The sequence below is a fragment of the Gadus macrocephalus genome, chromosome 1 (genome assembly GCF_031168955.1).
Source record: "Gadus macrocephalus chromosome 1, ASM3116895v1".
NCBI lineage: Eukaryota > Metazoa > Chordata > Actinopteri > Gadiformes > Gadidae > Gadus > Gadus macrocephalus.
In genome coordinates this window covers 3,464,228-3,480,872 of record NC_082382.1, presented here as the reverse complement: position 1 = coordinate 3,480,872, position 16,645 = coordinate 3,464,228, and the positions used below count along the sequence as shown (strand labels likewise).

The 16,645-nt window shown below is 48.0% G+C and overlaps 1 protein-coding gene across 1 annotated transcript in view; it reads left to right on the top strand.

Annotated features, from left to right (window-relative positions):
* Positions 1-16,645, top strand: part of LOC132466066 (solute carrier family 2, facilitated glucose transporter member 11-like) — a 29,920-nt gene that overhangs the window by 11,391 nt on the left and 1,884 nt on the right. Inside the window, exon 7 of the mRNA XM_060063096.1 lies at positions 9,064-9,251. Within this exon, the coding sequence (XP_059919079.1) occupies positions 9,064-9,251 (188 nt within the window). The remainder of the gene's footprint in view (positions 1-9,063; positions 9,252-16,645) is intronic.

The window sequence follows — 16,645 nt, the reverse complement described above, 5'->3', positions numbered from 1 at the left end:
GCGAAGGAAGCGCGCGTACACAAAAAGCTCGCCCACGAGCTGCTGTGCTCGTACCACAGAGGCACTTTGGAGAGAGCTAAGGTTCAAAACTGACTTTTTTTCGCGAGTTTTATCTGAAGATCTTGTATGGTAGATTTCTATCAATAAAAAATATTATTTTTGTGAGAGACTTTTCATTTTGAATGTTATGGACTTTTGGAAGGAAGTGTGCTCATTCATAATACTGTCAGATACTGTTCCCCCTCTGTTCCATAGAAAAGGAGGCTCACACATCTTTCAAATTCATACTGCTGACTTATTTCCCCACAACAGATAAGTGCTGTGGTTTTCAGGCTGATATCATTCAATTTGACCATTTAGAACAGGGGGAACGCATCCTGACAGCTTGGAATATTACTGTCAGATAATGACGGGATGCGTTCCCGGTGGTCAAATTGAATGATATCAGCCTGAAAATCACAGCACTTATCAATTGCCCTTCGGGTAATTTCGGACGGGGGCGGGGACTAGGGGAAACACATCTCGACGGGGAAACAGATCTCGACACAACACCGGCATTGTTTTCAGTTGCTTATAATAATTGAGGTCACCATAGCAACGCTGGTAAACAAACCCCGCCGAATAGTCGAATCTCTGGACTGAAAAGGCAGATCTGATTCGACTAATAAAATTCAGAGTCGGGGACCCTGAATGAATCTGTGTAAACTGGCAGTTTACACAGATTAAGATGTTCAAATGTATTTAAAAAAGGTTAAGCTAAAACATGCTTAGATAAAGTTGTTAAATTGTGTTAAGAAATGTGTTTAAAAACGCACAAAGATGTTGTAATGTTTCAGAAATATGTTTAAAATGTTTAAAAAATATGTTTAAAGAATATGCTTCAAATGTTTCAAAAATATGTTTCAAATGTTTCAAAAATATGTTTCAAATGTTTTAAAATTATGATAAGAGATGTTTAAAATGTGTAAAATAATTAAAATAGCTTTCAAAACACAGGTATTTAGAACTTTTTTTTGGGGGGGAGGGGCTCAGCTGACATTTTTTCTCTGAGGGGGGGCTCACTCTCTCACACTTTGAAAACCCCTGCCATACACTGAGCCATTTGAAGTTTGAATGTGGTCATGCATCTGCCTCAGCGGAGACATCAAACACGCTTTCAAAAATTTCAAATCGACTCTTCAAGTTCAAATGCGCTCGCTCTTTAAGGAGATGGAAGATGGCACTCTCATTGGTTCATTGCATGTTACGCCCAAAACACACCTATGGGTAATTAAGCTACTTCAGACCAACCCATTTAGATTTGCGTTGGTCGCAAGAGTAATTTATCCACCGGTATAATAGCAACAGCGCAAGAGATCCGCCCACAAAGCTACTTGCGTTTCACTTTTCACACTTGGGTTTCATACCGTTAAAATAGGGCCCTCGGTGTTTCAACTAGGCTCGTAAACAAAACTACACCCCATTTGTTAATTCCCTTGTTAATCACTAGTATGGTAGCCTTGAGATGAGGATCATATTATTTGTAGGATCATCCAACTCCTCCATGTAGTCCATGCCCTCCATGATGTTTTTGCACTCCAGGAAACACAGTTCCTGGGGGCTCAGTGCTGCTCCATTCTCTGGCTTTATCTGAGGCCGATTGAAAGCTTTCTCCGGGTAAGCTGCTGTGATCTCCAGCTCGTTTCCACAGCGCTGAACCAGCTATTTAATGGCTTGGTTGTAACCACGATCAGCTGACATGTGTAAGCAGCTCTTGACCTGGGGCCGTATTCACAAAGGATCTTAGGGCTAAAAGTAGGTCCTAACTGGCGAATTTAGGAGTAACTCCTAAAAATAATGGGCGTGTCACTCTTAAATTTAGGACTCCTAACTTTTTTCACTAAGAGCAATTCACAAAGTATTTTAGGCCTAAAAGTAGCACCGAAGTCTAGGAGAGCTTAAAAGTCCTCAAGAGGACTCCTAACTCAGTAATACCTATTCACAAAGAATCGTAAAATGCCTGCGAGACGAAATGTTAGGGTATTCAACTTGTTGTGGAGTTAATGCGCGATGCAATAACATCCCCGACTAACAGGAATAATCTGATTAGTCCCGAAATAAAATGTTTGGCCACACTACGTTATTTAGCAACAGGGGAAATGCAACTTTGCAATGCCGATGATTTAAAATTATCGCAACCATCAGTCAGCCGTGCCATAAACTTTCCTTTGGACATTCAACAATTACACAGGATCAAAGCCAACTTCATGGCAATTGCAGGTATGCCCGGTGTGGTCGGTGCTATTGACGGGACGCACATAAAAATAATTGGAAGAAATTGCATTCCATCAACACGCAGGTTGTTTTTGATGCAAATTTTAACATAGCCTACTGGATGTTGTTGCAAAGTGGCCTGGATCTTCAGCCACCCATGATTCGCGCATTTTAATGGTGAGCGGTCTGAGGCAGCTTTTTGAAATGTACCAGTTGAGTGTCACTTGCTGGGTGACAGTGACTATCCATGCAAGACGTGGCTCTAGACACCCTACCTCAATCCACAACCGGGAGCACAGTTAAAGTATAACATGTAAGTGATTACGCAGATTACGCTTAGTCCTATGCGTAAAACACATCGTATTGGCTCTTTGACGCCTTTTATTTGTTGAATCCATATTTATTATTGTTTACTGATTTCCTCCGTATATGCTAGAGCACACAAACATACACGAAATGTTGTGGAGAGAGGAATTGGGCAGATGAAACGTCGGTTTCATGTCCTCCACGGCGAAATACGCCTCACCCCAGAGAGGGCAAGCACAGTAATCACTGTATGTGCCATTCTACACAACCTCTGCAAGCGGAGGAACATTCCACAGCCAGACGATGATGATGATGATGATGATGATGATGATGATGATGATGATGGCGATCAACATGACAAGGAATTTGGCCGTGTGGAACCGAGTGGACAGGCATTTAGGGATCACTTTGAAAACACATTTTAGGTAAACACCTTGGCACAAATCAGTCAACACTTGGGTAGTTCATAACATTTAATTTCTTTTAAATTTTACTCTCTCTTGAACGTGCAGGCTACAACGTCATTATTGTGGTCTGCACAAAATTGTCATCATGCGTGTATTCTGCTAACTGCACTATAACTACTTAATAGGAATTCCTTTCTAGCCTAGGCTATTTCCTTGTGTGATTTATCCTTAGTAAGAGTAGGTCTCAGCGGCTTTGTGAATAACTTTTAAGAAAAAACTCCTACGTAAAATGTTTTAGCGCGAGTTAGGAGCACTCCTAGCGGTAAGATAAAATGCTTTGTGAATACGGCCCCTGATCTTTAGGTTGTCCTCAGAAAGAACAGCTTTTCTGCCCTCCTCTTAGCCCTGGAGTCAACAGCTCACACTGAGGACCTGAACCGTGGGTCTCCGTGGAACAGAGGAATGTCTCTTTGGGGTAAACGAGATGATGGCAGGTTCCTCACAGGCTGCGCTGTGATGTCTGTCGGTCGCTGTGACACTCTTCAAGCGTCGCCCCATTATCCGTGGGATGCTGCAATTGTCTTACGGCTGCTGGGATGGCCTGTGTGCTCACCTGAGTGTAGGTGCGTGTTTAGAAGTGATGGAGCATGTTAACTGTAATCTTCCTCTTTCAGAGCTTCACAGTGCCTGGTGCAGGATCTCACCAATGTCGTTTGGGACCTGAAGCATGCACTGGCCCAATCCCAATGTCCGGACTCACGGATTCACAGGCTTTGCTGCGCGTTCCTGCAAAATTATTATTAATTATTCCAGTAACAGGTTTCCCTGTGTAAACCTGCATATACCAGGCGTAGCTGCTCCTGGCATCTTGATCCCATACTTGTCTGGTTTGCTTGGGATGTACTGTTTGAATGAACGGCGACCTCTGAAAGGGACCAGGCGCTCGTCCACTGTCACCTCAGGGTCTGGATTGTTCATCAGCGGTCGGCGCTCCACCCACCTGTCCCAAACGTTCCTAATGGCAGCCAGTTTGTCGTCTCACCAGCTGAAAGGTTGTGTAGCTCTGTCATCAAATCTGATAACTCTTGAGAGGACATGAAACTGCTGCAGGGACATAGTTGACCGGAATATAGGCCTCCCTGACACTGCATCCCACAGACTTTTTGTCGCCACATTGTTGGACCGATGTACTCCCACTAGAATCAAAAGACCTATGTAGGCTTGGAGGTCTACCTGGTCCAATGCCTTCCATGTGCCGCAAACACACGCCCCCCTTCCAGGTTTGTCATAGCCAGTATAATTTCCACAATAGACTCTGGTAAAAAGAGTTGGAAGCTGGACCTGATGTCATCCACACGAGATGTGCATACCGTGTTGGCCCTGGCGTCATCCTAATGATATTTTCCCCTCTTGCTCTGCCTCCATTGTCCTGGGGGGATGAATACCAGAGCAACTTGCCATCCTTGGACTGGAAAGTCAGCACAGGTGTGTCTTCCGCAGCCCGCAGGGGCCTCTTCCCCAGGTGCCTCTTCCCCAGGTTCCCCCTCCCCAGGTGACTCTCTTCCCCATGTGCCTCTTCCTCAGGGGCCTCTTCCTCAGGTGCCTCTTCCTCGCCATCTGTTGACTGTTTGGTCTCATGATGGTCTGGATCAAAATCAGGATCGTTTTCTCCTATTTCTGAGACATCCTCCTCTATTTCTGGTTCAACTTCAATCCCCTCTTCATCAGTTTCAAAACAAAGGTCAAGAGCCTCTCTGACAGAAAATCGTCTGATTGGGCGCCGACTCATTGTGTTCAGAGTAAAATAAGAGCAATGCACAAGCAAGCTATATATAGCGGATCTGTGAGAAGATATCATACATTTTGTATCGAAAGTGTGGTTCACGTGGGGGGATGGGCACATAAGCCCGGGAAAGCCGGGTTCCGAAAACAAACACCTAATTGATAACTTTGAAATGTGGAACAGGTGTTACACGTTTAGTCTGGAAGGTGTGGTACACGTAGGGGGATAGGCACATGAGCATGGGAAAGAGAGGACACCTAATTGTTCATTCTGAAAGGGGTTCACGTGGGGTGGAGTGTGGGTGTGTGTGTGCGTGCGTGCGTGTGCGTGCGTGTATGTGTGTGCCTGTGCATGTATGTGTGTGTGCACTGTAAAAAATAAAAAGTTGAGAAAACTCAAAATTGCAAGGCAACTTACTGCAATCAATTTTTGAGTTTTGAGCCCAACAAAAGGTCATTTTTCTTCTTTAGACAAAATTGAAAGTTAGAGTTATACCAACTACGATTTTATATTTTACAAAACTCAAAAAAGTAAATCGGGGTTGTTAACTTAATATTTCAAATTAAAGTTAATATTATTTAAAAAAAAAAACATTTCAAAGGATGCAAAACTAGTTTTAAGTTCACTTTATTAAAATTAATAATTGGAAACTTCCATTTTACATTTCTGAATGCCAGACAGCAATAGAACAAGCAACATGTAGATAGTTCTGGAGCAGAGTATCGCTGTTTAAATACAGCAAACCAAAGTGCAGAACAAGTTCGACGTTATGGTCAAACTTGTTCTGCACGATACGGGAGCACAGGATAAACGGTGACGCAACTCTCGTGCCTCATACTAGTGATGTTACGTTTTGCGTCGAGGCATCGAGGCGTGTGTCGAGTATCTCGGCTCCTCCCCCAGCGAAGCTCCGCTTCGAGTAGGATTCACGTTGGCAAAATGACGTAGGGTGTGACGTTCGAGGCTTCGCCTCGGGCTTCTGCTTCGAAATATGGGTTCAGTATTGGCGGGAGATTTCGACTATAAAGATGTCCCGTATACGATCACAACCTTGTGGTATATTCAATATACCACTAGTCTGTGATCGTAGTAGTTTGAGCATTGCATTTTCTGTAGTATCAATCGAAACATCACACATTGTGTAAACATCACGTAGGGAGCTACGTGAAACATTACCCCCCCTGCACCTCCCTCCAAAGTTACACAAAACACTGTCCCCCACATCTCATCCACATTTCCCCTTTTACAAAATCAGTTCTATCATTCTGCCAAAAAAATTCAATAACCACTGTCCAGAACACTTTAATGGATATTCAATTAATGAGTCCTTCTCAGTTATCATGCAGTGTGGATCGGCTTAGCTCAGGAGGTAAAGCAGTTGACCTGTAACCAGTAGGTTGCTAGTTCAATCCCCAGCTCCTCCTAGCTCAGTGTTGTCTTCCCCCGGTCACTTTGCTCCTGACAGCTGACTGTCGCCTTGCATGGTTGACTCTGCCGTCGGTGTGTCAATGTGTGTATTTACCGATGTAAGTCGCTTTGGATGAAAGCGTCTGTTAAGACACACTTTTGCCAAATGATTTATTTTCTAGCATGAGCTCTGTGCCATTTTATGAATGTCACACTCACACACATGTATCACTGAAATGACTTCAATTCTCAAATGATTTAATGTTGTATCGGCACACGAAGCAAAAATCACATTTTGGGTTGGGTTGTCATAATTTCATTCACCACTAGATGTCCCTAGCGTACTCATTTGAAGCTTCGAGCACGAACCACTTTGGTGGTTCATCTGGCTTTGAGGCTTTGACGTTTCATGAGGCATCATCTCGGCACCACTACCTCATACACCGCACGATCCCGAGAGCTGCCTTTATTTAACACACACCCACAATACACAGCGCACCGCACAACCAACCAACGGACATGCAAGTCTCGGTAACGGTGGCGGCAACACTACGCACAATAAACAACACACAAACAATAAAGACCCCAAACCCGTTAACCCCACTTAACCTAACAGAAACAAATTGACAAAAGGCAATAAACCCCTTTTCCCCAACCGGCATCACGAATACCCAGACTCCCCGGGGGGTAGGAGTCGCCACAATATTTACCATCTGAAAATTCCGTTAGGAAACCCCGTATTTTCCAAAGTGTCAAAATGCGCATGTGCACAGTAGTTGGCCCAGCCTCAGACAGAGTCTGACTTAAACCCTTGTGTCTTGCCAACAAAGATACTACACTGAGCCCAACTCTTGACCCAAAACTCAACATTGTTGGTTGGACTAAATTGCATTGCACAGTTGACATGAATACTTAATGTTTTATATTCATTTTACTCAGAAATCATAATGAGACCAATAATTTTAAGTTTTCGTTTTTACAGTGTGTGTGCGTGTGTGTGTGTGTGTGTGTGTGTGTGTGTGTGTGTGTGTGTGTCAGGGTGTGTGTGTTTCCCTGTAGTTTCCCTCCTGTGTTGATTACTGTTCCCTCACCTAATGTGTCTCAGCTGTTCCTCGTTGTGTTTGTTATTTAAGCCCTCGTCTTTCCTTTGTTCCTGGTGCTGTCATTGTGGTTTGCTGTGGTTAGTTGTGGTTGTTAGTCCTGCGTGTTCCGTGTTCCCTGTCGTCTCCCGAGTTCCCTGTTGTCTCCCGAGTTCCGAGTTGTCTCCCGAGTTCCCTGATTCCTGTGCCTTAGCATTTAGGCAAGAATAAAGTGCCGTGTTCCTTGAAACCGTCTGCGTTTGGGTCCTACCTGCCTGCCCGCACCCGCAACCCCTTAAGTGTGTGTGTGTGTGTGTGTGTGTGTGTGTGTGTGTGTGTGTGTGGTGGATTTCTGGTTGTGTACTATCTGATGGATGAACACAATCTTGGGTCACCCATTCATTTCCTATGGCGGTCATTTTTGACCGGGAACACCACACAAAGTTGACTAAACACCTCAGCATTCAATGAAAGTAGTGATCAGCAATTGTATATGTTCAAATGCCTAAGGTGGAGGATATCATAAGCCCTCGAGACAAATAAATGTAAAACACAATATTTATGATTGATCGAAATGGATCGGTCATGTGCTCTCGTGAAGTGCTGTCCCAATCCCATATATACCTGTCTGAGCCCATGTGGCCTCACATACTCACTCGCTTAAGTAAATTAGCTCCTCAGATCAATTAAGTCTGTGAGACCTTTGGGATTTGCTCACTTTGGGATTTGGCCACTGTGTACTTGTACTCTACTTTGGTACACTGTATATCAGCGTTGGATTCTGTCAAAGCTGTTCTGAGCAAGAGCTCTTCTTTCTCAGCTCTGAGCCTGCTTCTCTTCTAGTGCAGCCAGTGTAGTTCCAATGGCTGCCTTGTTGGCTGTTCCTCTGAGGTGTACTGAGGTAGTGATGAAAACGGAGGAATGCATACTGCTAATCCTTTCTGCATCAGCTGACCTGATGGTCTTAACACTGCAGAATGGAGACACTACTTTGACACATTCTTGTGCTGACCTTGTGCAAAGCTTAGCATCCTAAAACCACCTGTCAGTTACTTCGACCAACTCATGGAAGTCTCTTTTAGGATCAAACCGATAATCTTAATCTGCATTTCTTCCTCATTCCTGAGGAACAGTTGAACTGATTCATACAGATTTCAATGAATACCTTTTAAAACTCTTCCAATAATTGTTCAATGGTCCTTTACGTTTCTATCATCTGCTTTGAGATGGTTAATCTCGTCCACCTTTTCAGTCTACTGTGACAGTTTAGATTCCCTCGCTTGTATACACTTACTCAACTTTGCTTCATGGCCTTTTGTTCTGTGTGTGACTGCCCTCTTGTGGTCAGTTTAAGCATTCCCCCCCTTCAGGCGTCAAGTCAGTTTCCTCCATTGCAAGACCACGTCCCCAGTGAGGTGGAAATTAGAAACATAATTTCCACTACGATTTATAGCACTTTGACCTCCCCATAATCAGTTGACTTGCAGCATTGCTTTATAAACGCCCAGAAACATCGAAGAGAGCGGTGTGGGGAACTAGCCTACTGCCTCATCAATTCTTTAATGGAGCTAGATTTACTGAAATCATACTGTTGCACATTTCCTCAGAAAAAAGAGCCATGCGATCCACAAGTGTGTAAGCAAGTAAGTAAAGTGCAATATTTTGGCATTTTTTAACGGGTTCAAACGATGTGTGTGGAAGCAGATGCACAACATTTGTCCATCGAAAACATGTTCAGACCTAAAAACAGAATCATTGACCAAAGAAAGGATGGGAACCGCTTGATTTAGATGGTATGTAAATGTTAGTTTAAATGTTTGTGTGCCAGCCCTGCAGTGGCTGTGGCAGGAGGACGACCTGAAGCAGGAGGTGGACGACATGCGGAGCGAGAGGGAGAGCGTGCAGGGGGAGAAGGCCAAGACGGTGCTGGACGTGCTGCGCTCCCGCTGCGTGCGGTGGCAGCTCCTGGCGCTGGCCATCCCCTGCGCGGGGGTGCAGTTCTGCGGCAACAACGCGGTGAGTCACTATGGTTACTACGGGGAGCAGTTTGTACACTTTTGCTGCTGACAAGCGTGCGTCACTTGTCCCAGATTTAGCTCGAGCTCTAAATTGATACGCAATATCTGAAGCTAAATAGATTGTAGCGACCCAGCAGGACTATGAGGTGGATTGCTGGGGAGTTTGTGGGGGGGAAGGAGTTGCCCTAGTTCAGCCTGATAGGCCAGTTGGGATAGAGGGCGGGCACAGATAGCCAGTGTTTGGTATCGCCCTATTGTTTTGGGCTCTCCTCCAACCCCGTAGTTAGTTGTACGGAAAGGATAATAAAGCCTGCAGTTCTCCGGTTAAACGTCAGCCCCCTGTGTCCTCATCTTTGCACTAGTTAGCCCCCGCAGTGTCGGGCCGCAAACGCTACACTGGTGTCAGAAGTGGGATAGCCAAGCCTCCATTCCCCTCACACACGTGGGCTACCACCACTAGCTGCTACCGTAGGACCGAGATGGCTGAAGAAGAAATCGGAAAGTCCGACCTCTTCAACCTATACACCCCGCCGGACACACCAATGAGAAAACCAACTGATGCAAACCAAGTTGTAAGGAGAAAAGATGAAAAGTCTCGCATGCCACTTGCCACTTTGCTGACTGAAGTCCCCGATTTTGTGGAGAAAAGCCCATTCCATGTTACCGCAACGGCTAACACCCCTTGCCCACTGCGTCCGTCCGTTGACCGATCTCATTGACTTTGCATGGGGCGATCCCGAAATGCATTGTTGGTCTGTCCATTCCGTCGGCTCCGTCTCTTGCGATCAGAAGTTGAGAACATTTAAACTTTTCAGGCTGCAACGGATCCGTCAGCCAATCAGATCGTGGCTCCGTCTGCAAATACCACTCCCCCATCACGCTTTCCGTCGTCCGTTGAAGGACGGATGCAGTGGGCAAGCTGCGTACCCTACATGCCCACTACCTCCGTCAGTCAACGGACGTGGGAAGGCGTGGCTGACTGATGGGGGAGTAGTCTTTGCAGATGCATCCGTCAGCCAATCAAATCGGTTCGCCAGGTTCTTCCCGCTACTTCCTGCTTGTTGCGATGCAAGATGACCCGCTTTCCAGTATCGTCAGAGCCCGAGTCGCGTCACAGTGCTTAAATTTGCATACGCGATCTGATTGGATGACGGATCCGTCGCTGCCGAAAAAGTTGAACATTTTTCAACTTCTTGACTGAGCCGAAGGCTCCAACGAAACGGACGGATCCACAATGCATTGCGCGTCCGTCCCCATTCAAAGTCAATGGGGATCAGTCAACGGACGGAGGTAGTGGGCACAGAGCGTAACGCGCCGTGCCAACTACCTCCGTCAGTCAACGGACGTGGGAAGGCGTGGCTGACTGATGGGGGAGTAGTCTTTGCAGAGGCATGCGTCAGCCAATCAAATCGCTTCGCCGGGTTCTTCCCGCTACTTCCTGCTTGTTGCGATGCAAGATGACCCGCTTTCCCGCTTTCCAGTATCGTCAGAGCCCGAGTCGCGTCACAGTGCTTACATTTGCATACGCGATCTGATTGGATGACGGATCCGTCGCTGCTGAAAAAGTTGAACATTTTTCAACTTCTTGACTGAGCCGAAGGCTCCAACGGAACGGACGGATCCACAATGCATTGCGCGTCCGTCCCCATTCAAGTCAATGGGGATCACGCAACGGACGGAGGTAGTGGGCACGGGGCGTTAGCCATGCGCCGGTGAGAGAGAGGTAAACAATCTACATGCATGCAGACCGGACTTCAGCCAAACTGACAACGATGACGTCACTGCCCCGAAAGATCGTCAGGGTAAAGTAGGCGGCAACCAAGCTCTATCCCAGAGTAACAAAAATGCATTACAGCTCAAATAGAAGATGACTTCATGCAGAGAATGAGCATTGCAATGTAGTGTGCTTTTGGACAGTTCCTTAATATCTCTAGAGCATGGTTTCTCAACGGGGGCGTTAGCACAACCGAGGGGGGCTCTGGGAACGTGATTTTAAACTTTCATGGTTTTCAAATTTTCTGGGTGAAAAAATAGGCTACCTGAAATAAATAGCCTATTTTTCATTGATTGGTTTCTAACCCCTCTACCGTCTCAGCTACTTTTTACTGTCTATGCACAGTGTAACAGTGGTCATACAGCGCGGTTCGGTCCTGACCTGCACACGCCCGGACTCCCGTTACATCAGCTATCGTCATGATCTCTATCGCTGATAAACATAACCCAAATTCGCGGGTTAACTGTTCAATAACCAACACAACACAATCAAACATGGGCGATAGCAAAAAAAACAATGTAATTTTGTTTCATAGCCCGTCTTCCTCCTTCCTCTTGCTGTTGTTAGGTTCCAGCTGCTCTGAGCGTAGTCTCCACGAAAAGACTGTTGCATTTCGAATACAAAATATATAGGCCTAATTAGGCCTCTGCACGTGATCCCGGGAGTTGCGGGCGTGCCCGCGCCGCGCCGCACTCACAGTGAATGAATGTTCAATCCAACCATCTCTCTCTCTCTCTCTCTCTCTCTCTCTCTCTCTCTCGCACTCCCCCCCCCCGCGTGTCACTCTGGAAGTTTAATTTGGTTTATAACAGTGATGTTAGCCAATCAGAGGTGATACATTTGCATGTCATGAATATTCATGAATATTTATTGATATATATTTTTCACCAAAACCGACTCAGAGGGTATTCATTGCTATTAGTGACCACCGCAAAGTCAATGAAAAACGATGCAATGACACCTTTAAGCAATATAACACGAGTGTGAGTGGGGTTGTTGTTTTTTTATCTGGGGGGGGGGTGGCGCCAGAGGATCAGGGTAAGGTCAGGGGGGCGTTTGCTCAAAAAAGGTTGAGAACCACTGCTCTAGAGGCAGCATAATGTCCATGATGGAAGAATCACAAGGCTTTGTTAATAAACCACATGAGGAATGAAAGGCTAATAAAGCCAACAATGACTATGTTAGTTCCATGGCTGCCGCTGCTAACCAACCACGTGACCTGTTTCCGGCTCTGACTACTGCACTTATGGCGCGTTTCCACTGCAGGGTGCGGAACGGATCGGATCGCAAAGGTGCGGGTCGGGTCGCGTTTCCACCGCCAAAAGTGGGCGTGACCCGGACTTTGCCGTACCCGTTCCGGCCCCATTCTCGGGACTCCTCCGTTGCGGTACCCAAAACGAGACCAGACGCCTGAAAGGGTCCCGTGAAATTCTAGCTACACCCCCCCTCCGTTGATTGGTCGACAGAATCGTCACTTCCGGGTGACGCGGGGATAAAAACAAACAAACAGTAGCCTCGAGGTATTATTCTTTACAATTAACATGTCGCGTAAAAAGCTTGCTTGGGCGAACAAGGAGGTGGAGACGTTTGTCTGCATTCTTGGGGAGGAAGACGTTGTTTACGATGTTTACGTAGCTGCCGCGGCGATCGACATCCGGCCTACCACCAAGGGTACTGTCGGCAGTGGAAACGCGACCTCGGAACTGAGCTGGGCTATACCGCCCCCTCCCTACCGCACCTTTGCGATCCGATCCGTTCCGCACCCTGCAGTGGAAACGCGGCATTACTGCTGCCTTGGTTACTCTCCAATAAACAGCGCCAGACCCCGTCCCCAGGGGCAGCCGCATAAAATTGGGACGTTATGATAGCCTCACAACAACTTGGGAAACCTAGTGCGCCCAGTTTGAGCTGCTAGCGACAGCCAGTTGCCGGTCCCCGGCTGAAAGGGCTGTTCAATTAGTCTCAGCATTGGAAGGGGAGTCAATAAGAGTACTGTTGGATGTGACCACAGCCGACCTAGGAAATCCGCAAGCAATATTTAGGGCCTTAAAGAGGCGCTTTGGAAGCCCCACTCCTGCAGTTGTGATGCGACAGAGGTTCAATGAACGAGTGCGGGAACCCGGAGAAAAATTCGGGGTGTTTGCGGCTGAGCTGCGTTACCTTGCACAAAGGCGATTTCTTGATTTTAATGATGCGACACGCTTGGTGTTAACTTAGGAAGCCTTCATTTGCGGTCTCTTATCCCTCCTATTGCGCCAGCAAGTCCGACTTGCTGACCCACAGACCTTGGAGGCAGCACTAGATAAAGCATTGGCAGTGGAAGTCATACTCACAGAAGGCTTGGACTACCAACCCAGACGGGTCTCCATATGGCTTAAGACCCAAGCCGTTCAGCCACCTGGACCTACCTCGTACCAAACAGGCTACGAACGCAAGCGATGTCGCCGGACGACCGACAGAGCCAAGTCTGCTGGAAATGTCACAAAAAGAGGTCACGGCGCCTTTGTACAGTGCCTGATTCTGCCCTGCAAGAGCCGGACAAAGACAGACGACCCGTTGCAAAAGCGCTTCACCACCCGATCACCCATGCTCTTCTTCCCCATAACGCACTCACCGCCGACTGCTGTAGAGTGCCTGTGTTGGTTAATGGCCAATGGACTAAATCCCTACTGGATACAGGCTCAACTGCATCGCTTCTACACCCAGACCTCATGCCTGCCGGAACCTAAACACAAGCAACCGATGTTCAACTCACCACAGTTACCGGGGGGAAGACTCCTATGCTGGGGAGGTGGGAGGCTCTGATTGAAATAGAGACCTACTCAGCCTGCCTACCAGTCTGGGTCGCTGGAATAAAAGAGGACTGTTTACTGGGAATGGACTTTCTGTGTGCGGCAGCGATTTTACTAGACTTTGAAACACGTAACGTTCAAAGACGGGACGTCCATCCCCTTCCTGAATGATCCCCACACTTCTGAAATGGCCAACAAGGTTGGTGAGAACGGGAATGCGGAGGGGGACCCACCATGCCATCCACAATGGGAGATCCCTTTTTCAGGAAGCCCTCTTCCACTGTCTGACGACAACCTCATACCCCCAGAACCAGACGCATGTGCCCAGTCACACCCCCATGCTGTCATACGAATTGCAAGTGAGTCAGCAGCCGGTAAAATTGTCCGAGGCAACAGTCAGGAAGGCCTAAACTCTGAACAACAGGATAGGCTATGGAGCCTCCTGTATGAGTATCGACACAGTTTTGCCACTGGCCCCAACAACGTTCGCCAAACATTTGGTCCAACAATTCATTAAAACAGGGGATGCCCAGCCAATCCGCCAGCAGCCTAGACGATTGCCCAAAGCCCGCCAAGCTGCTGCTGACCTGATGATACAAGAGATGAGGGATGTTGGCATTATTGAGCCATCAGAGAGACTGTGGGTGTCACCCACGGTCGTAATGGTTCCTAAGAAGGACGGGAGCTCAAGGTTTTGCGTCGACTACTGACCACTGAATGACAGAACTGTGAATGACTCCTACCCACTCCCGCGGATAGACAAGTCCCTCGATTACGTGGCTGGTTCAGCAAGGTTCTCCTCATTGGACCTTCAGAGTGGGTACTGGCAGGTGGCCATGGCTTCAGAGGACAAAGCCAAGACCGCCTTCACCACGGGACGTGGCTTGTGGCAGTTCACCACCATGCCATTCGGGCTATGCAACGCCCCGGGCCACATTTGAAAGGCTGATGGAAAAGGTCCTTGCGGATATGCCCCCTGAACGCTGCCTCGTCTACCTGGATGATCTCCTTGTCCATGGACCATGTTTTGACTCTGCATTTGGGAGCCTGATGGAGGTACTGGAGCGGATCAAGCGTGCAGGCCTGAAGCTTCACCCGGCGAAGTGCAGCTTCCCACGGCAAGAGGTCTCCTTCTTTGGCCACAAGATCAGTGGAGCTGGCATCATGACAGAGCAAGATAAGGTAGCAGCCGTTAGGGATTGACCTACCCCCACTGACATCCACCAGCTGAGATCTTTCTTAGGACTCACATCCTATTACAGCCGCTTTGTGGCAGGGTTCTCTACTGTAGCTGCCCCCATGTTCATGTTAATGCGCAAAGACACAGTACAAATGGGGACAGAATGCAGCCTTCCACAAGCTTAAACAGGCCTTATGTAAGGATCCAGTGCTGGTTGCACCAAACAAAGACTTGCCATTTATCCTTGACACGGACGCTAGCAACACAGGCCTTAGCGCTGTACTCTCGCAGCTGTCCCCTGACGGAGAGCGGGTTGTTGCTTAACAAAGTCGTACCTTGGATTAGTCGGAGAGGAACTATTGTGTCACACGCAAGGGACTGTTGGCAGTGATTGATGCAGTAAACCATTTCAAGCACATTGTCTTCGGCCTTCCATTCACCATTCGCACTGACCAGGCTGCTTTGAAGTGGCTCATATTCTTTAAAGAGCCTGAAGGACAAGTCGCCAGATGGATCAAACATCTCCAGGCCTTTCAGTTCACCATACAACACAGAGAGGTGAGAATCACACAAATGCAGACAGCCTCTCCCGCCGTCCGTGTGCCCCAGACTGTCACCACTGTAGCCGGAAAGAAGAACGGGAGGCAGCTAACCTACAGACGGGGGAGGTGATCTGTCGAGGCCTATTACCCGATGATGTTAGGGGATGGGCTGGACTGCAAACCGAGGACCCTGATCTTAAAACAGTAATGGGGTGGCTGGAAACAGACAACCCGCCACCCTGAGAAGATGTGGCGGCCCAGTCAGGGGCCTGTGGTCCCATTGGCCTGGGGTGGAGCTGCAGGAAGGTGTCCTGAAGAGGTGCTGGCATGAGCCAACCACTGGGGAGCCACGCTAGCAGGTGGTCGTGCCAAACGACCTCCAGGACAAAGTGCTGGAGGCACATACAGAGATCCCCCGGAGTAGGTCACTTTGGGGTGACAAAGACATTTTGACGGCTACGGTAGGGGACCAGAGCAAGAGAGATGTTGAGGACTACTGTCGCCGCTGCAAGTCCTGTACCACTCGTAAAGGGCCCCAAGGTCAGTCCCGTGCACCTCTACAGCAGCACCGTGTCGATGAAGAGGGTGGCAGTCGATGTGTTGGGCCCACTTCCCCGTACCAGCAGAGGGAACCGGTATGTGTTGGTCGCCATCGACTACTTCACAAAGTGGATCAAAAGTATACCCCCTACCTGACCAAGAAGCCACAACCGTTGCCAAAGCCTTGGTGCAAGGAATGTTCAGCCGCTTTGGAACCCCCTCGGAGCTCCACTCCGACCCAGGGCGGAATTTTGAATAACAAGTATTCACCGCCATGTGCAGCCAACTTGGCATCCGTCACACAAGAACCAGCCAACTTCACCCTCAAAGCGACGGGTTGGTGGAGCACTTCATGCGGACCTTTGGCACCCAAATAGCCCTCACCACCACTCCAGATCAGAGTGATTGGGACCTGCAATTACCCCTGATCCTCATGGCGTGCCGCAGTGCAGTCCAAGAATCCACTGGCTGTACTCCTGCATTGTTGATGTTGGGCAGGGAGCTCAGAACGGTGCCAGAGCTGGCCTACGGACGGCCGCCCGATGCACCAGATGCCATGGCTGG